The 20,594-nt window shown below is 42.4% G+C and overlaps 2 protein-coding genes across 4 annotated transcripts in view; one reads left to right on the top strand and one right to left on the bottom strand.

The window, feature by feature from the left end:
* LOC121297406 (kremen protein 1-like) overlaps positions 1-4,750 on the top strand; it is a 32,601-nt gene extending 27,851 nt beyond the window's left edge. For both annotated transcript variants that reach the window (XM_041223722.1, XM_041223723.1), the window contains exon 9: positions 385-4,750. In XM_041223722.1, coding sequence (XP_041079656.1) covers positions 385-532 — 148 coding nt within the window. In that variant the 3' untranslated portion in view covers positions 533-4,750. The remainder of the gene's footprint in view (positions 1-384) is intronic.
* A 6,278-nt stretch (positions 4,751-11,028) lies between these two features.
* The window catches only part of LOC121297236 (E3 ubiquitin-protein ligase znrf3-like), a 67,015-nt gene continuing 57,449 nt past the window's right edge, over positions 11,029-20,594 (bottom strand). The window contains exons 5-9 of one of the 2 annotated variants that reach the window (XM_041223405.1): positions 19,065-19,175; positions 18,560-18,727; positions 15,999-16,101; positions 14,134-15,741; positions 11,030-12,800 (exon numbers count right to left, since the gene is read on the bottom strand). In XM_041223405.1, the coding sequence (XP_041079339.1) occupies positions 12,745-12,800; positions 14,134-15,741; positions 15,999-16,101; positions 18,560-18,727; positions 19,065-19,175 (2,046 nt within the window). In that variant the 3' untranslated portion in view covers positions 11,030-12,744. Of the gene's footprint in view, positions 12,801-14,133; positions 15,742-15,998; positions 16,102-18,559; positions 18,728-19,064; positions 19,176-20,594 lie in introns of both variants that reach the window. The other variant, XM_041223404.1, reaches the window with a different exon arrangement.

The following is a 20,594-nucleotide window of genomic DNA, read 5'->3' as shown; positions in this document are numbered from 1 at the left end:
TTCCAAGTGGATAGCTATGGCAACTAAACACACATTTCTACAATGAAGAGTTTAGTTTTTTTTTTTTTTTTTTTTTTTAAAGTGCAGGGTATTCAGTTGCTTGGCTTAAAATGGTGTATAGAATATTACATACATACTTTTTTTTTATTATAAAGAGGTAACCTATCCCCATATGAGAGAAGGCAAGAAATTGTGTTTCTGTTTCAACCCAATGGTAATGAGAATTTTTTAGGTAACTAGTCCCTCATAAACTATATCCATTAGCTGTACCATCTGGTCTGCATGCTCACGTTTAATTGATTCAGTTCTTCATTTATAATGTACAAATCTGTGTTAAATTTTTCCTTGCCACTCTTATTTAACAATTGGGCTTCTGTGTTTCAGATCACCACCAATCACCAGCTCCGAAGACTGCAACCAAAATACATCATCCGAACCCTGGATCATCTTTTACAGGCCTTCCACCATCTCCTTCTTCAAGAAAAAGCTAAAGGACCATCATGGAGATCTCAGTCCCCTCGTCGGCAACTAAGCGCTGGAGAAACCTGGAGGAATGCTCTCCACAAGGACAGAAACAGCACGGCAGAATAGAGGACATATCTACCAGACTGGTAGCCATCAGCATCAACCGTACACCCAATCAACTGAATGACTGAACAATCTTTGGTCAGGCATGTGGGAATCGGTGCTCAATCATGTTTTCTAGAACAAAGGCATTTGTTACAGTGGTGGTATCGCTGCTAGACGTCATGCTTCCTTTATTACAGTTGCCTTTGAATTTATGTGCCTTAAACTCTTGAGGGACATGCATGGTTTCCCAGGGTCAAACGGAGCACTTACCACAATACACCAGAGGCTGATGGATTTGAACAGAGCAGTTAAGAGAGAACTCTTCCCATAGCTACAGAACTTCTCATGGTTCATCATACAGCCAGTAGCATGCAGCACTCCAGGAAACAAGAAAATAGAAAGAGCTGGAATCCATTAAAACAGCATACTTAACAACAGCAAGTTGGGATCAGTGGACAACACAAGGGTCATTGCCATTGTTCTTACCCAAACATCCAGTTGGGATTTGCCAGTTGTCAGATGGTCTGTGTTTGGTTTGTTCTTATGTGTTATAGGTCCAGTAGTTTAGCAGCAGCAAATGCCTTTCATCTCAGCTGGGCACAGACTGTAGTGCCAAATGGATACAATTAGAGAATTCTCAACAAATAACAAGCTTTTCCCCTCTCTGGAACTACAGGCAGTGTATGTGACCATGGTTGTTCTTGTCTTTGTTTAAGAGACTGACATTTAGAACAACCTTAGATCTTATCTAGACACATTTCATTATTTCTTTGTAACTGCTGGGAAGTGTAAGCATTTTGCTTAAACTACTTCAAGTGCCTTGAGGATAATAATAAAGCAGATGGTACCAGAGAGGAAATGGCTTCAACAATAATAGACGTGGGATTTTAGGGAGCTGCCCTTTAATTTGCTTCGCAAAAGCCAAGGACTGCAAAACTTGGTCATCACGTCAGTGAAAAATCAAATGCAGTTGATCTGCAAAATGCATTTAAATTAAGAGAACGACTCTAGTGGATGTAAGAAAAATACAATTATGTAGTGCATCTGTAGCATGATTCGAGGAATGGAGGAAGAACAAATCATATCAACAGAGTGACTTTTTATTTCGCTGTACCTTCTTTTCTAAAGGCCATGGCGCCTTGACAATGGCAAATAACCATGTCATCCGTTGACTGGGATGTATTTCCATGTGTACCTTCAAATGATTCATTCAAAGAATCAATTTTTTTCACCAATTATGGTTTGTATTTCCGGCCATCCCCAATTTGGTTATGCCCAATCGTAGCATTTTACTGAACTCTAGAATCTCAGGACAGATCGTGCCAGTAGAATATTCTATTATGGTTTATTATTGTAAAGGCTGGTATTGCTTTGAGGCGAATACCCTGGAAATGCTGATCTCAATTCTAACATGACACTGACACGGTCGATTGGCACTGGACTATAAAGACAGGACCTCTGAGAAAATTATCGGGGATAAAAAGAAATGGGCGATTCGCACAGGACTACATCTCACCGATGTCTGAATTCCAAGGCCACCTGTTTATAAACTGATCTTTAGTTCCGTGCGGGTCAGGCTTGTGTAGTACTTCTTACATCCACTAGAGTGTCACAGGGGGTTAGAGGTCACACTCCAGGGGTTCTTGAAGGTTAGACTTAATTCCGAGAGGCACACTGAGGCTACAGGGGATGTGATGACTGAAAATTATACAGTGAATCTAAACAAGGCGAATACTGTAGTGAAAATCACGCTGATATTTTATTCACACACAGTAACTCTTTTACAGCACTTGAATTATATTTTATCTACACTGTGACATCACAAGGACTGCATTTTAAACACAGTCCAATAGTCTGCAGTTTTATTTTGCAATACTAAATTGTTGATTTTTTTTTTTTTTTTTGTAAATAGCTGGAGAAAGTCAACAAGGTGCTGAATTGCATTGACAAATCAAACAGGACGATATAATATGTCATTGTTCCCAAGGGTAATATTACTGCCCTGGAAAGGGTAAAACAACAAGGATAGTCTATCAGGATCTCATTTAGGACAAACAATTTCTTATTCCTGGTACAAACCAGGAGGCTTTCAGCTGACTTCAGTGATGACTTGAAAATGATTGCTAAACTAGTCAAACAGTTCACCCTGCCAAACTGTATGAGCTTCTTGGATATCAGAGTGCCGTAGGGATATGGGTGTACAACCTTATTGTTCATAACACCTTGTAGGATATTGTTTAAGCACAAATACTATCAAGAGAAAACACTACATGCACAGCAGTTAGCATCATTCAATGCAATGTAGGAAATCTTGCAAAAAAGTAGATGGTTCACAATTTCAGAATGTGGATAGCTATGGCAAAAAAGTAGATGGTTCACAATTTCAGAATGTGGATAGCTATGGCAAAAAAGTAGATGGTTCACAATTTCAGAATGTTGATAGCTGTGGCAAAAAAGTAGATGGATCACAATTTCAGAATTCTGCAGAGCAGAAAAGCACAGTGTTTACGACATGCTGAAACCGTGTAGATCTCACTGATGCCTTCAGTAATGAGATCCAGCCACAAGCTATGAAAAGAGGAGAATTTCAGACTCGGATTACATCTGTAAAATCTCAGAAACCCATGCTAAGCTTTAAAGGCTGATAAAACCTGCAGTTGGCACATAATTGCGTTATCAAGACCTGTTTTCAAGCAAAGAAACACCAATGGGTCCTATTTTCAAGAAACTGTACATTTTCTGAAAGAAAATAATTTGAACACTATAAAGCGAGCAAGAACAGTAATTGAATTGCTGCTCCTGAAAGCAGTGTCGTGCTAGTTTTATATTCACAGTATCTGGTGCACTGCTAATTCATTGTGGTCACTGGTGTGACTATAAACGCCAAGGTATTTCCCGGGAGTAATACCCAACATGACGAGACAAGAATGCAAATACTTTTGAAAATGCTTCTTGGTTTTTGTGTAGCAGCTTTTGAGAGTCCCATCAAGTAACTTAGAGCGGGTGCAACAGAGGGTGCTACTAGTTCAATTAACCCACAAAAGAGGATAGAAGACGACGTTCATTTGACCCTGTGCTCGCCATTTATGTGAATTTCCAACAGCTACTGCAGCAATAGAAGAAAGATTTATTACAGATGGATTCTGAACAGGACACACTTTCAAGGACACTTGAAATGTGCAACCGCTTCTCTGAGCATGTAGTGACGGGTTAGTCCGCTGTCTTCTTGAACCCATTTGTATATGCTGCAAATCATGAAGAGCATTCCCCAAATCCTGGGGCTTAATCACTTTAGATAGGGGCCACTTTCTGACTAGTTTCGTCATCTGTAGAGGACACTGTAGGTTTAGTCTTTTCAGTTTGATATAGCCAGTTATCGTTTTCATTCAAATCTTTTTGGACATTAAATTGAGAAGGCATCATTCCAAGTCAGCAACAGCACGTTCCTCCATAAATGAAAGTTTGAAAAACGAAAAAAGATCAGTGAACAGAGTGAAAGCATTCTCCCCACAGCATGACAGCTGCGGAAACCTTGCCCCCATTGTAGTACTTCTACCGATACTGTGCATGTAAAACATGAATATAGCAATACATATGCGCTTACTAGTCACTTATATCTGTTAGCACTGTCCAGAAGTTGAGCATAGTGCTTGCTTGTCAAATTAAACCCTGTCTTTTGACCGTTTGTCAGCCAGTTCTTCATCTGGACCGTTATGTATGCATACAAAGCAGTCTGATCCAAGCCCTCCCCTCAGTTCACATAGGGTTACACTTCAACAGGAGGCCCCCTGTGCTTTTGATAATGGTTAAACAGTAGTCCTGCTCTTTCATACCAACTTCAGGTGTCATTAGAGATACATATTTTGCGTGCAACAAATGTAGAAATTTGAGTTTATAAAGCGTCTACTCTTTTTTTTTTTTTTTTTTTGGACCGAATTGTATATATAGAATTATAGTGAGAATTTTAATTTATACAGTAAATTATTCAGTTATTTTGGATGTGAATGGGATACATTTTATAAGAGTTAAGTTAAAATGTAGATTTATTTAATGTGACTGTAAAATAAACATGCATGTTTTATAATGACTGCATTTTTCCATGTGTTTTTAAAGACGCAATTGACTTGGTCTTTGGATCAGGGGACGCCCGCTGACCTTCAGTTCTCCTGTGCTGTTGTAACTGGACTTTCTAAAACAGGGAGAAAAGTGGGGAGGGGAGGGGGGATGACACACATTTAAAAAATTTATATTAATATATATATATATATATAATTCAAAAACCTTGATTATCGGAACTATAGAGCCCAAGCAGAAATAACACCAAAGGCTTCTGAAGTTTAGAAATGTCAGTATCCATATGGTCACTGCAGGGAGCTGAAATGCACAATATTTTGCAGCCCCAGGGTGCCCAGGAGTGTCCCATATGGTGCAGACCTGAATTCCAAAACAACTGGAGGCATGTGCTTTAAACTGAAACACTTGGACATGGAAATTGATCAATTAGATATGTATGACTGTAAAATACATGCATGTTTTTATTGACTGTAAAATAAACATGCATGTTTTATAATGACTGCATTTTTCCATGTGTTTTTAAAGACGCAATTGACTTGGTCTTTGGATCAGGGGACGCCCGCTGACCTTCAGTTCTCCTGTGCTGTTGTAATATATATATATATATATATATATATATATATATATATATATATATATATATATATATATATATATATATATATAGTTTGAACTTGATATCTCGGCCAAGCAAAAATAACACCAAAGGCTTCTGAAGTTTAGAAATGTCAGTATCCATATGGTCACTGCAGGGAGCTGAAATGCACAATATTTTGCAGCCCCAGGGTGCCCAGGAGTGTCCCATATGGTGCAGACCTGAATTCCAAAACAACTGGAGGCATGTGCTTTAAACTGAAACACTTGGACATGGAAATTGATCAATTAGATATGTATCCCTGACTGCCTCTTACAGGCATGTGAATCTCATGAACACATTTCTGAGTTTGAATACCTTGCTCCAGCAGCTGCTCCCCCTCCTATAGAAATAGATGCAGGCTTTTAGCCAGTGGTTATTTCTGTATTATTTTTAATCAGATTACTTTTCTAGGTAGTGGGAGAAGGGTGAATAATATCCCCCGCAGGGCCCTGTTAATCCAAAGAGATCCTCGCCATGCCACACCTCAGCACCTGCTGGGGGGGTGGAAGGCTAAGTGCTGGTGTCCCACCTCTTTACCTGTCTCTACCTGTGCAGGTACGCAGGTGGGAATGATAATACATGCCGGGGGGATCTGAATCTGACTTCACATTTAACATCTCATTCAACACATTTACTTGATTTATATATATTTTTTTATATCAATATAAACTGAAAATCATTAAAACAACTTCCCACAAGATCTACATTTGAGTCAAGAAAGCATGCAAGCATCTTATCCTGATTACATGGGTTTAAATTGGTTTTCAGTAAGCCTGTCTACCTTTGATAAGATGAAAGAGACGTGGACTCCTGAAACTTGACTTTGATGTTATAGCCTGAAAAATAAGACCCTCAGAGCCTGAATCCTATCTGCCATTCTATACTGCAGCATCTGCTGCATTTTCTCAAGCACCCCTTCAATTATGAACAATCAGACCCTCAGAGAAATGAGCACAAGCCCTGCTCTCTAATTCCCACACTATGTCCAAAGGTGATATTCCTGCAACAGAGGTGAAAGCAGCCGGGCACCAAGCCTGTAACCCGAGCCCTTCGGCCTGCCATCATGAATACCTGGAACTCTGAGAACTGTGGGACATTTGTTTCCCCCACCAAGGGCAGCGGGTACAATATCCCTCCCCGGGGACAGCAATGATCAATCATCCTTCTGTCTTCTGCAGAGAAACCCAAGATTCTCAAGGCTCTGAGCACAGGTCTCTGTGCTGGAAAAAAAAGCAACGTGATTAACTCCACAATACACCTGGTTTCTAGTGTCAACATGGGAGTCTGAGGGCAGCCAATCACATCACAGCGGGGAACAAAGGCTGCCGGATCGTGCCGAGGCGATGAGGACTTCAGAGCATGCAGTCAGACCCCTTTTCTGTGCTTGGAAATGGAACCTAATTGGAGCTCTGTAGTATCAACTAAACATTGCGCTTCAAGGACGGTGTACCTGACAAAGTCTCTGCAGTTGCAACAATATAGCTAATTCCATGAGCTTTGTGGATTGAAGTCCAAAGCAGGAATTGATAGTCAGTTCTAGGAATTCAAAGGGTTCCTGAATGTCTCGAAGTATTCTAAAGCCACAGTATAGTCTCCTATTTTTCTTTGAATTTTTTGTAAAGTGGACCTCGGAGGGGAATGCTTTCACACAATATTGACAGGATGTACTCAATGTACACCCTAGTGGAGAAACCGGTTTTATGTAGGAATGTACTGAAAATGTTGTTTATAATAATACTTGGTTTGTTTTTTCTAATAACTTTATGGACGTGGCTGGGGTTATACAAGGTAAACATCCGCCACATTGCCAAACAAAGTGTTGTAGGAGAGCAAGGAATTGCATATGGTGTGCCCAAATGGCGGAGAGCTTGCTTAGCTTTGAGTGCACTATGCTTCCTAAAGAGCACAGCTCTGCAGGTTAAAGCACTTGCCTCTGTGTACTATGCTTCTTCAAGAGCACAGCTCTGCAGGTTAAAGCACTTGCCTCTGTGCACTATGCTTCCTCAAGAGCACAGCTCTGCAGGTTAAAGCACTTGCCTCTGTGCACTATGCTTCTCTCAAGAGCACAGCTCAAGAGCACAGCTCTGCAGGTTAAAGCACTTGCCTCTGTGCACTATGCTTCTTCAAGAGCACAGCTCTCAAGAGCACAGCTCTGCAGGTTAAAGCACTTGCCTCTGTGCACTATGCTTCCTCAAGAGCACAGCTCTGCAGGTTAAAGCACTTGCCTCTGTGCACTATGCTTCCTCAAGAGCACAGCTCTGCAGGTTAAAGCACTTGCCTCTGTGCACTATGCTTCCTCAAGAGCACAGCTCTGCAGGTTAAAGCACTTGCCTCTGTGCACTATGCTTCCTCAAGAGCACAGCTCTGCAGGTTAAAGCACTTGCCTCTGTGCACTATGCTTCCTCAAGAGCACAGCTCTGCAGGTTAAAGCACTTGCCTCTGTGCACTATGCTTCCTCAAGAGCACAGCTCTGCAGGTTAAAGCACTTGCCTCTGTGCACTATGCTTCTTCAAGAGCACAGCTCTGCAGGTTAAAGTACTTGCCTCTGGGTTTGCAATTTAGAAGAGCAGTACTTTATGGAGGGGAATATAAAACTGTGAATGAGCAACACCTAGTGGACAGCAATAGAACGTCTTCTGCACTGAAAAGTGTCAAGTTCTGGAAGCAAATAGACAGGAAGGAATCGGAACAAATACAGGCAACCAGAACAACACAAAGGCTCCGCACAACTGATTCTCTCTGCTTTATCAAGAAATTGATAAATAAACACCATAGTTGTGGTTCAGGCCTTGGCTAGTGTGTTAAAACTACTATCCAGTCTCAATCTGCCCCTACATATGATACAAAGAATTAATTCAAGTACTAGTTAGTATTTTACAAGGGAGTTAAGCAGCTTTGTCCGATTTTCAAACATATTGTTTAATGTATCGTATAGACTGATACGTTTTGGCTTTGAATCTAGTTCAAGTCCAAATGAAACGAAGGCGCCCCCGGCAGTATTTCCATGCAGATTCTTCTTATGTGCATTCAGCAATATACACTTCAAAAGGAGGGATTATATTATTAAAGGCACATAAGAATTATATTAAAATGAGAATTGCAAGTGGGGGAAACATACAGTTTGCCACCTTCCTCTTCTCTCAGGCAGCAATACCCCAATCTTCCACTCTCCTCCCTGGCGGGGAGACCAGATCCCCCACTCTTAATCCTCTCCTCCCTCTTCATCTCCTGCCTACCTAACCCTTCTACTTTCCTCCCTGGCCAGGGGGGGGGCACACCCCCCCTTTCTATCCTCTCCACCCTCCACAGGGCACATCTTCACCTCCTCTATATGTGGAAACACAACCAACATCATTACTTACCTCAGGAACTTCCCTCCAGGAGTAGGACTCTAACCACCGCCTTCAGGGAGAGGTGGTCACAGGGTCAGTCTAGTGCGCCACCAGCTCCCACAGGAAAGCTGTGTTTCACACGAACTAATCTGAACCCAGTCCCCCAAGGAAGATTAGCACAGTATGTTAGTGAACTAGCTCACCGCACCAGTCTCCTTGTGACAGTCTGCCAGTCTAACCTGTATATGAGAGTCATTTTTCTTGTCAGAGATTGCACACTGCTGGAGTTGAGAATCCTGTGTCTTATTGTACAATTGCAGAGTTTCATACCACTGAAGAGAGGAGGGATTATGAAACACACACAGGGTCAATGCTATGAGTGTCTTATATATAAGCTGTGCAGCACTTCTAGCTGGTTGACTTTGTGCAAAGTTTGTTAGTGCCGAAACAATAAATGCTGGATATTTTTCTTGTCACTCTTATGAAATAAATCCCATACTATTGTACTGTCTCCACTAATTCATTATTACTGATGAAACAACAGGAGCGCCAATCCTTCCTCAACAGGCAAAGCTAGCGCTGCTGTTCAGGGGTCAACATGCCTCAGCATTACCAGCAAGCACTCGGGTGCTGGGGAGCAAAGCAGGACAAGAACCTGGATGTCTTGGCTTTGCAGGAGTTACTCGAATGTTAACAACATCCGTTTGATTACCTTCAATACAACACCAGCTCAGTGAGGCATAGCATTTCAAGGTATGTATTCTGGCAGCAATTAATCATGACAGAGGGAGCATTTGTTTTCTTTGTGGTAACAATGTCCATGATTAAGAAATATAATTAACCACCAAGACAAACAAGTAAATCTTACAAATGACTTAATGAGCAACGAATCAGGCACAAAACACAAGTCCTCATGTAAAGTGTGAGCACAAAGGAGATGTTGACAGGGTTATTTTATAATAAAAGTCAAACTGTATTGGCCTTACAGTATTGGATTAAAATACACACAAAACAGAATTAAAACATGAACGAGCAGAACTTAACAAAATAAACGGTGACTGCAGCTGATTATGGAAGGACATTTGTAACACTGTTAAAACTACATTAAAACGACATTAAATTAATTTGTAGGTGCTTTACCATCAAGCACGCATTGAATATAGTGGGTGATGGTGCTATAGCAATAAAACCATTCCCACAAATATATTGCCAAGGTCAAAGCCAGGCACACATTTGCCTAGAAATATCAGGCATCTAAGGATGCAGAATGTATGTTTCAGCGTGAATAGAATTGCAAATATAACCCTAATTGTCCAGCTGTTAACTTGGATGAAGAGGTGAACCAGAAAAACTGCCTGTGCATTACAAGCCGATCGGGTCTCTATCACAGCTGGTCTCTTTGGATCTAGTCCTTCTCATCACAGCACTGTACAGCGACCCTTCAGGAGCATCGCAAGATAGAACACACTGAAATCAAATCAAGACGAGCGATCCTATTCCTCCCCTAGCTGCACGGGCAGGCGCAGGTTCGAAGGCATCTGTCACGACATGCAAAGCACCCAGAGAGTAAGCTTTATGTTTGAAACATCACCATTGCTGTCCATAGAATGAAGCACAGTGCAGCACACAACCAAGTTAGAGGTCAGGGGTGCCAACAGTTTGGCTTTCAAAAAAAAAACGAGAGGACGTGTGAAGTGTGAATAACAGACTGATTCACAATGCTTTCACTGTATTTATTTGAAGTCTCATTTCATTGAATAATATCCATGGAAATGCTCACTGTCTCGGATAGTTGCCAAAAAAAGAAAAAAGCTAAAATCGGGCAGGTTCCATCAAGTCAGGCATGTTCTGTATTTGTGAGAATTTATTTTTGGTTATTACTTTATTAAATGAACAAATGCAAGGAACGTGGATAATGCTTCAATTGACAGATACAAATGTACAAACACTGACACCTTGTGGTTCACATGTAGTAGTACAATATTTTCAATTGTCCCTAAACAGCTTATTGCTTTAGTTGTAAACCCCTTTACAGGGCGACATGCAAATTATACATGTGTGTGTGCGTGCAGTTTATTGTTTCAATAGTGCAGGATATGTTTGCTTCTATTGTCAGTGTAACAGCAATTTCAGTTTGTATCTGTCCCTGACACTTCAAACACGTAGATGTCTGCCGATGACCAAAAGCATTCAGGTTAATGATCCCGGATTCAAGCAGCATGAGATCGGAATCTGAACCCCAACGGGCTTAGATATGTGAAAACTCAACCGGAGAGCAAGAAGCAACCAAGTTGTTTTCTTTCTAGTTTTCAAAGAATGTTCTTCAGTGATAAACTGAGCAAACCTTTGCTTCAAAATGTAATCTGCACTCTATACAAGGAAAGACAAAAGGAAAGAGTCCACGCTTGTTTTTACTTGAATAAAACTGTATTTTTACAGACCTTTGTACACTTTGTTACAAAACTGTATAGTACTAACATTTAAAAATCAGTTTTTTGGTCAGAGAATATTTAATCTTTGTGTGCAATTATTATGTATTTACAAAGTCTCATGATAGTGATTTCTCATAAAAGAAATGATTTCAATAACGCTCATACACTCTCAACATAAGACATGGCTTAAAGATAAATATATTAGTAAATAAATATTCCGAGAACATATTTCCATAAATGAAATGTGCTGTTATACATATACAGAAATATACACACATTGACTTTCTAGCCTTTCAGAAAACATAAAAAAATGGTAATGAAGGAGAAAATAAAATAACTTTTTTGTACACCATTTTTTTTTATACAATCCTTTAAGTGCTACAAACAAAAAAAGTAAAGAAATCAAAATGAAATGGTGCCTCAAGTACCCAGCACAACTGTACATTATCTAGCAGGAAGATAAGCAACAGGTCAGATCAGGTTTAGCCGGGGAGCAAACGATATACTAGTGAATTCCGGGTCACTTATAAACAGGGGGATTTCACTGGTTGTCTCTGCAGTTTGGATATATTTCATAGAAACAGTATACAAGTCCAGTATACAGTATACAAACAAGAAAGGCATATGCTGATAACACTATCAACATTGACAAGCATTTCAGAGAGACACTGTTTTCAAAATCCACCTTGGGGATCAAGCCAGAATTCATTCTCATCTTTCTAGATCAAGCCAGCATTCATCTTCATCTTTCTAGATCAAGCCAGCGTTCGTTCTCATCTTTCTGGAGCAAGCCATCATTTGTTCTCATTTTTCTAGATCAAGCCAGCGTTCACTCTCGTCTTTCTAGATCAAGCCAGCGTTCATTCTCTTCTTTCTAGATCAAGCCAGTATTTGTTCTCATTTTTTCTAGATCAAGCCAGCGTTCACTCTCGTCTTTCTAGATCATGCCAGCATTCATTCTCTTCTTTCTAGATCAAGCTAGTGTTCGTTCTCATCTTTCTTTCTTTAACTGTGGCTCTTTTTCCAACACACGAAGATCCAAAGTTGCGTTCCTATTTATTACAACAGCACAAAACATACATAAAGAAGGAATAGGAAGATTGGGGCAGCAGACTCAATTGGGTTAGAAAATATCAAAATATAGCCTATTATTAAAATTATTATTAATATTATTATTATTATTATTATTGACCATCCCCAATCATACCAGTGAAAGCACCTAGCTCAGTGAGCTTGTTCAGTACATATGGACAGGGCACTGTAACAGAACTAGACTATTCCACATCTCTGTGTGTACAATATGAATTGCTGGTTAGCTATGAAGGCCGCTGTAGCCCTGAGTGTACATGGGAAGGCCCAGACTCTCTGGAGAAAGCCTGAAGTTTGAAGTCCTGCGTGGTCCTGTTTTTAATCTCACAGCTCAGTTTACCGTTGAACCGAGGAGAGCACACCAATACGACTTGGTCTGCTAGAAGCCAAGGAGAACAGAAACGAGGACAGATGGGAGCACAGTTCCAGGCTGAAGGAAGATGTGTTGGATTTTGGAAATTCTCCATATTACCACTTTAGTGTGTTTCTTTTTTTTTTTTTTTTTCAAAACTAAAAAACAAAACAAAAAACAAAAACAAAAATATAAACCCTAAGAGCTTGAGTCTTAATAATAAAAATGAAAGCTTCCTGTATGAGTGAACTTGCACTGTCACAGGGTGGGAGCTGCTGGGCTCTCTTCCTCCAATGGGTGTGATGTTAATGACCCTGAAAGCAAAGAAAAAGGGAGGTGAATAGAGGAAAACACCTCCCAGACTAGTCTTTCTCAAATCTTTCCAGTGAGGTCTGCCTTTAACACACTTTGATTGGTTGCAACCCCTTACACAATGCACAGGAGTGGATTACACTATGTAACACAATTTTTGTTCCTGGGTAGTAAGTGTTATTTCCCAATTGCTTATGCCTCAAAAGTATAGAAAATGGCTATTATTCCCCGCAAACTTTGCTTTTGTGACCAGGACAGTGATATTTCAAAATATCACTATTTCCAATGGGAAAACGGGCAAATGTGTGTCTTTTTGTTCACATAAAGTCAGAAAAAAACAACATATGAATCCAAATTAACATGTATTTATACTAAAGTAATACAAAGATGACTACAAAAGATTTAGAAGTGAGTAGTTTTTCAAGATTTACAATTATACTGTGTTTTCTTTTTTTTTTTTTATACTGCCATTTTCTATACTTTTGAGGCATAAGCAATTAGGAAATAACACTTACTACCCAGGAACAAAAAAAATAATAATTTTTTGTTACAGTGTTATTCCTTGTACTAGGATAGAGCAACACAGAACACATAACTTTACATTGATAAATGATCCTTGTCTGTAGCTAAACACACTCAGTTTACGTAGTACATGCATCGCTGCTTTAAAGCTGCACTTTACACTAGAACTTGAAACACTCAATGAAACATTAAAAAACGTGTTCAGTCTGGTTAAAAAAAAAAAAAAAAAAAAAAAAACTCTAAAGGTACCACCTTGTGGCAGCGTTTATGAACTGCACTTTCTTTAAAAAGGATTTTAGCAAAGCATGTGTGCTGTGGTCAAACAATGTCAAAGCAATCAATTCAAAGGAAAGTTAAAAAGCAGTTACCCAGCCCCCCAAATGAGACCATGATTAATCGGGATACCAATATATCTGGTATCTGTCAAAACATATCTGTTAAAGAATCACTTGACAGACTAGCATAATGTACAGTATATGAGCAAAGGATCGATGCAGGAGCAAACTCCCAACCTAATGGCTAAATGGTTACTGTGGGTGAGCTGACCTTGGTCCTGTTGAATAGAATAACATTGACTGCTTGATGCAAGTTTTGTTTCACTGGTTGTCCTTGCTAGTTCCCCTACAGCATGCCAATAGCTAAGGGCGTTCATTGTGTTGAAGGTGACTGACTATCATGTGGATGGGAGTTAGCTTGCTGAAAAGCGGAAACATGTTGATAAGTGTGTCCTCCATAAAGGACAGGAGACCCGTGTGGTTACTGTAAACTGCGGCACTCCCCCGATTAAGAGTTCCCATGGGGCTCAGCTCTCACCTGCAGTATTCCCCTGTGCTTCATGGAAACTGGGACGTTTGTTGTGAAAAAGAGCCCTCTCCTCTTCCTCAAGGGGGTACATCCGGCTGCCGAATGTCTCCAAGGGAAAGTAAAGTTCGTTGGGCTCGCCTCGGGCCCCTGTCCTGCCCTGTCCTGCCTGAGCAGGCCCCTGACCCAGCTCACAGTCCGTGTCCTCTGGGGTGATGGGTATGTGCTGGCTCTGTGAGGAGGCGGGCTCCACGTCAGTCCATGGGTACTGGACACTCAAGGCAAAGTCCTCAGGGTAACAGCCCCCATTGTACTGGTGAACGCTTGTCTCTTCATAGAAACAGCAAGGCAGCCCTTCGGAATTCCCCGGCTCTGCCCGGCACAAGTGGTCCGTGTTAACGCTGTACAAGTTCTGAGGGGCGGAACCTAAATGGGTCCTGGGCTCCGCCCCCCGGCTGCAATGAGCCCCGCCTACAAACAAGGCCCTGCCCACCTCCATCCCTTTGCTCTCTGAGGCGACGGCAGCAGCAGCGGTGGGCGGGATCTCGAAACAGCAGCTACAGGCTGGCCCCTGCTGCCCTTCCTCAGACCCTTTCTTCCAGCCCCGGAGCTCTGGCTCAACACCCTCAAGGGCACCGTTTGAGGTAGTGGTATTGGTTTCCCTGGGTTCCAGAGAAGAGTGGCTGCTATAATTGGGCTCCAGGCTACAGCCGGATAGCTGGTCCCCTGAGAAAAATGCAGCCCTGGCCGGGGGCCGAAGGCAGTCATGGCTGGAAGAGGCAGAAGGATCGTCCTGGGGAGCAGGTGGGCAGCCAGTCCCGGCCTCGCTAGCCGCCCCCCGGCAGGGACTCCTGCTGCGGTACACGTAGGGGTCGTAATCACTGCTCAGCGAGCTACGGAAGGTGGAGCAGCTCCCATAGACCCCCTGGTTGCTCACCTCAGTGCAGTCCAGCATGGAGTCGCTGGAGGAGCAGTGGCACTGCCCCGAGCTGCTGCTGCTGCTGTCACTGCCGGGGCAGTCCGCCAGGTAGCCACTGCACACCGAGCGGTGCCCATGGTAGCAGCTGAAGCTGGAGGTACTGCCTCTCTCCCCGAGGTGGGAAGACGTGGTGGGGGCCATATGCACCACCGTGGGGAACAGCATGCCCTGCTGGAAAGCCTGGGCGGGGCCCACGTGCGGCCCGGTTCCTGGTTGGCCCTCAGTCTGCGGGTAGCTCAGACCCTGGAAGAAGTAGTGCTGGTACATGGTCTCATACTGCGAGAAGCAGGCAGGCCGAGAGAAGTTGCGCCTCTTGAAGGTGTGGGGCTGGGGGTAGGAGGGCCGGTGCTCCCCGATGCAGTGGCGGGGGTTCAGAGAGCGGTCCAGATGGATGGGCGGGTAGCTCCGGACGAAGCTGGAGGACTGCGCCGGGTACAGGCTCTGCTCCCCGTGCTGGTCCACTGTCAGGACAGTGATGGGGTTGCCGTGGGGATCCATGCTGGTCTGGGTTGGGTAGGTGATCGGGCCGGTCCTATGCACTCGCCCGGGGTAGTGTACCGGAAGAAGCACCCTCTGCTGCCGGCTGTGGGGAGGATTGCCAGGCTCCACGCAGACGGGTCCAGGGTTTCCCTTTTTCTGTTCTGTGAATGGACATAAAGATTTAATAACGGCACAGCATTACACCTGCACATTATTAATAGAGCTCAATTCAATAAAATAGAAGAACGCGTACATCTTATCATGGGAAAATGATTTATCGAACATTGAAGTTGGTTTAACTTTAGCTAATTAAATCACCTAAAACAACAAGCTGTACACGATTCCCAGAAAACAAACAAACCAAGCCAATGTGTGCGGCTCTTCAGTAAATCATGCCCGTGTAACTAAGTGGACTCACCAATGATATTGTGCCTGCAGTGTGGGCAGGTGTGATGCTGCACCAGCCATGGATCCACACACTTCTTATGAAACCTGTGAGCGCAGGGGATGACTCGGAGCTCCTGTCAAACACAACAGCAACGAGATGAAAAACGGGACACTCCCATCTTTCCCCTTTCCCATCTGCAGCATTCCTGTCTCATTTCTGAGCATGCTTCTGGCTTACCATGCTTATCACAGGCTCTCAAGCCATCTGCCGTTTCCTAAATTAGCAAATTTCCTGGGAATGACACAAGATCTTTTACCACTGTGTGCCAAGTGCTCCGCTATAGATTGCTTCTGGAGCACAGTGGATCAATTCCAATCAGAAAAAAAAAACTAACTTGGTACTTGATAGCTGACCCCTTGTATTGCACGCAGGACACTTTCCAAAATGCTACTGCTGAATAGCATTCTAAATATGTAGCAAACAATCTAGCAGTGCGAGCGCAGGGGATGTCTTTTAGAAGGCAGAGAATCAAACTCCTCGGGCAGAGTTTTTAGTTCCACTGGGTCTGATTCAATGTACTGAGGAAAACGGGTTTAAGAAATAAAGAACGTTTTTTGTTTTTTTTAAATTTGGATTTCTTATCAAAATGTTGAATCAAATGAAAAAACCTACCCCCACATTCTTTCTGTTTAATTTAAATGTTCTTAAAAACACTTTTTTTTATTATTACCCACTCAGATGGCTTCGGTTCATTTCAAAGTGGCACTAGATGTGCTTCTCTAGTCCTGGCATTCTGGTTCACAGACCAGTCAACAAACTGCCGCCTGTAGTCAGTGCCCTGGTAGAGACAGTGTTTGGCATGAGGCTCAAGGGACGAGCCCGCAAGCTCACCACAGCGACTTTCTCTCCCTTTCATCCTGCTTCTTGTTTTTTGTTTTAAATGTCATTCCACAATAAAAACAAAACACAAATAAAAGAAAGTATTTACAACGTTTCTGTGGCTCAGAATGAATTAAAAACTAGTGTTTCCAAATTTGACTTAAGTTCAAAAGCCTACACAGACGTTCTGAAGCACGCTGTTTCAACCACACCCATTCTATTTTCATATTTCCTTTGTTCAATCATATTTATATCTCATGCATTCATTATTTCTAAAGCTGCAGGCTAGTGATCACAGCATGAGGCCAAAGAACACTTCATAAAATAAACAAACTCTGGAGCTCAGGGGTCTCTTGGGAAATGCACTTTGAGATGTAACCATCACAGAATGGTCTGTGCTGAGATCCAACCACATAATAACTAATAGATGTTTATCCATGAGCCGTGCCACTTCAGATATGGTGTAATAACAGGATTTTACAAGAGGCACTGGATAGAAATGTATGTGAAAGCTTTTCAGATGAATATTGCTAGTGGAAATAAGTAAGGTAAGAGCACGGCTCCTCGGTTAGCATTCCCTTGAGGTGTTTATGTTTGTGTCCATCTCTTAGTTATTTACAGGAATCCGATCGGTCAGTCTCTCGTCACTCTAGAAGTTTAAACCCAGATTTCCATATGTAAGCTGCAACATTGTGCTCTTTATTTTTGTGCTTCACAAGATCCAAAGACTGAATGTGAATTAACAAAAACAAGTGAATTTAATCCCTCGAATGCTGCTAAAATTGTTTCATTGTGAATGTGTGTGTTGTGTGTGTGTGTGTGTGTGTGTGGGGGGGGGGGGGGGGGGGGGTCCTTTATATCTATTTGGATGTAGTCAGGTTTCCATGGAAACCAATTTAGAGTCTGGATAACAAAAAGTTAAAAAGTAAAAATAAATAAATAAATAAATAAATAAACTGTTTTTAGCATGTATTTAGGAAAACAATGCTGTTTGGGATGCCCAAGCAACAGCTTGTAGCTTACCACTAAAAGGTATGAAAAGTTGTTCAGAATTACACTGTAAAACAATCTAAAAGAAGGCTGTGCAGATGTGAAAGGGGAGGGGAGACAGAGATCATGTCTATTTACTAGCATGTGACAGTGTAACATGTCCCTCAAATAATGAGAAAGATGGGACGTGTGATCGGGACCCTTTCCTCTGCTTTCAAGGAAGAACAGATTGAGCACAGCCAAAAGCAACGCTTTGGGATGTGGCAGTTTTCTTCTGAAAACATGGAGCCAACTTCAGAGCTTGCCAGCGTGGCTTCTAGAGGCTCAGAGACCCGCTGAGCGACTCTTCCTGTTGTAATTTTGTTACTTTTTTCAGCTCTTTGATGAGATTCGTTCCTTTTATGTTTCCTCTCTGCTGTCGCTTTCCTTTTCTTTGTTGCATTTTTTTTTTTTTTTGGACCATGACAACACCAGACCACAAAAAGAACACAAGTTCTATGAACGACAGCTGCCTGGCCATCAAACCGGTCCACAGAAGAAAAATAACAGTCAACATCGCCAATGCATGGACTCGTGGGATATTCCGTTTATGGGTCAGCGTCGTCATAAACACACTGCTTATACCAGTTACTATCACTTTAACTGCTGTATTTCAAAGATGAATGCTGGGATTATTTTGTAAAATGTATTTCTCCAGGCAGAATAGCACGTGTCCTCCCTACCTCTCCGTCAATGTATTTCTCCAGGCAGATGGCACAGTCGGCAGTGGAGCTGCTGGTCAGTGTGTCCGAGGCGCTGCAGCTCCCCTCTCGATGAACTTTGCTCTTTGACTTAAACTTTCTTGTTTCCATCTTTTCCAGTGCCTGGATAGCCATTCTGTTCATGGAACTCTGCATCACAAAACAAAACAAACCTTCAAAACACTGGTTAAAAAAATCCATCCGATTACAATATTATTTCATAGTTATTACAAGCTAAGCATCCTTTCAAGGTTCGTCACAAATACTGCTTATGTTCCACACTCCTGTGCAGAAACTCGCGCAACTACAGAAACAAAATCAGCAGAGACAGTGTGTAGATGAGTATCAGGATTATCAGACGTCCTTCAAAGCCAATACTGTGGTTCCTTTATACAATTAAACTCAAAGAGCGGCTGTATTTGTACCCAGGCCACCTCTTCTCAGTAAGACACACATTCATGTTCTTGATGGTCTTCAGAAGCCTTACCTGATTCCGACGCTGCTTTAACTTGATCTTGATGAGGAGAACCAGGCAGACCAGTGACACCACCACGAAGAAGGCCAGGAAGATCCCCATGTCGAAATACTCTGTGGGTTGCTGGTGAAGAGAACAGGGGACTGCTTGATTTGCTGCTTTGGTCTTTCAAGTCAGGTGTTTATGAACTCAGAGCTCACAAAATACACAGGGTCAAGATCAGAGAAAAACAGTGGGGGGAGTAATGCAGCACTCACAGAACTGATGCCACTGCTGCACAATCCGGGCCTGAGGAACTGCTCAGTCTAGTGGTCAGTCTGTTGGTCAGTCTACGACAAAGAGTAGTATAGTAGGTTGAATGGTGTGGTGCTTTGGAAGAGCTTGCGCAGTGCTGATTGGTGTGTTCTGCAATGTGCAGGATTTTAAACCAGGGGTGAAGGCAAGTGCATTAATCCACTCATCACCAACAGGCAAGCGAGATCATTAAGGGAGGAGTAAAGATTGCAGGACTTATTAATATGGTTTTATTATTATTATCGTGACTGTTTGAGTGTGTGTGCTGCAACCACAGTGGATCGAAGTGTGTGTGTGTGTGTGTGTTTGTGTGTGCGCGTGCGTGCGTGCGTGCGTGTGTGTGCGCGTGTGTGTGTTTGTGTGTGTGTGTGCGTGTGTGTGTGCTGTGTGTGTGTGTGTGTGTGCGTGTGTGTGTGTGTGTGTGTGCGTGTGCGTGTGTGTGTGCGTGCGTGCGTGCGTGTGTGTGTGCGTGCGTGCGTGTGTGTGTGCGTGTGTGCGTGTGTGTGCGTGCGTGTCTGTCTGTCTGTTGAATTCAAAGCTGTTGGACTTAGAGGCTCAATAATAAATTCTATATTAACAGTAGCCAGCAAGTAGCTCAGAAACAAAAAGTTTCTTAAATCGGATTTGTCAAGCTAATCCAGCTAATGCGCTCCCTGTGAGCCTTCTAAAAAAATTAACTGAACAGCAGCGGCGCCAGCAATACTTTTCCTTGCTAGAACACCAACACTGGCCCAGGAATGATGCACAAGTAATAAAAACAGCCTTTTAAATGCAGGTTTAAGCCTCACCAGACACCTGCATAAGATTATCACGCTGTCATCACTGCGCTTCAATTGTTGTCACAGCCATTTATTTTGGTGTTCCAGGTGGGAAATCAATTTCCACATAAATCTACTGTCAGTGTGTGTGAATTTTTATACTATCTGAAACAGTGAGACATAGCTGCCAGGCCCTCCCGATAATGTGTATCTGTCTCTGTCTAACTGCAGGGTAATGTAATAACCTGTATGCTACAGATCTGCTACTACATGAGTGATGCTGTTGTAAATATGATTTCAGATAGCTAGGGGTCAGACCATGGCAGTGCAGATGGCAAACTGCAGAAATCCATCAGCAACGCCAAACGAGACTAATCTGCATCTCCCTGTGAAGGCTTGTGTTTTCTGTATTGTATTTGCTGTATGTACTTGGCTGTGGGTATTGGGTTTATGCACAAAGTTATGCATCCCCCATCAAAGACACAGTCTC

This window comes from Polyodon spathula, chromosome 22 (assembly GCF_017654505.1).
Source record: "Polyodon spathula isolate WHYD16114869_AA chromosome 22, ASM1765450v1, whole genome shotgun sequence".
Classification (NCBI taxonomy): domain Eukaryota; kingdom Metazoa; phylum Chordata; class Actinopteri; order Acipenseriformes; family Polyodontidae; genus Polyodon; species Polyodon spathula.
Note: the sequence above shows the minus strand (reverse complement) of the source record. Positions and strands in the feature narration are given on the sequence as shown.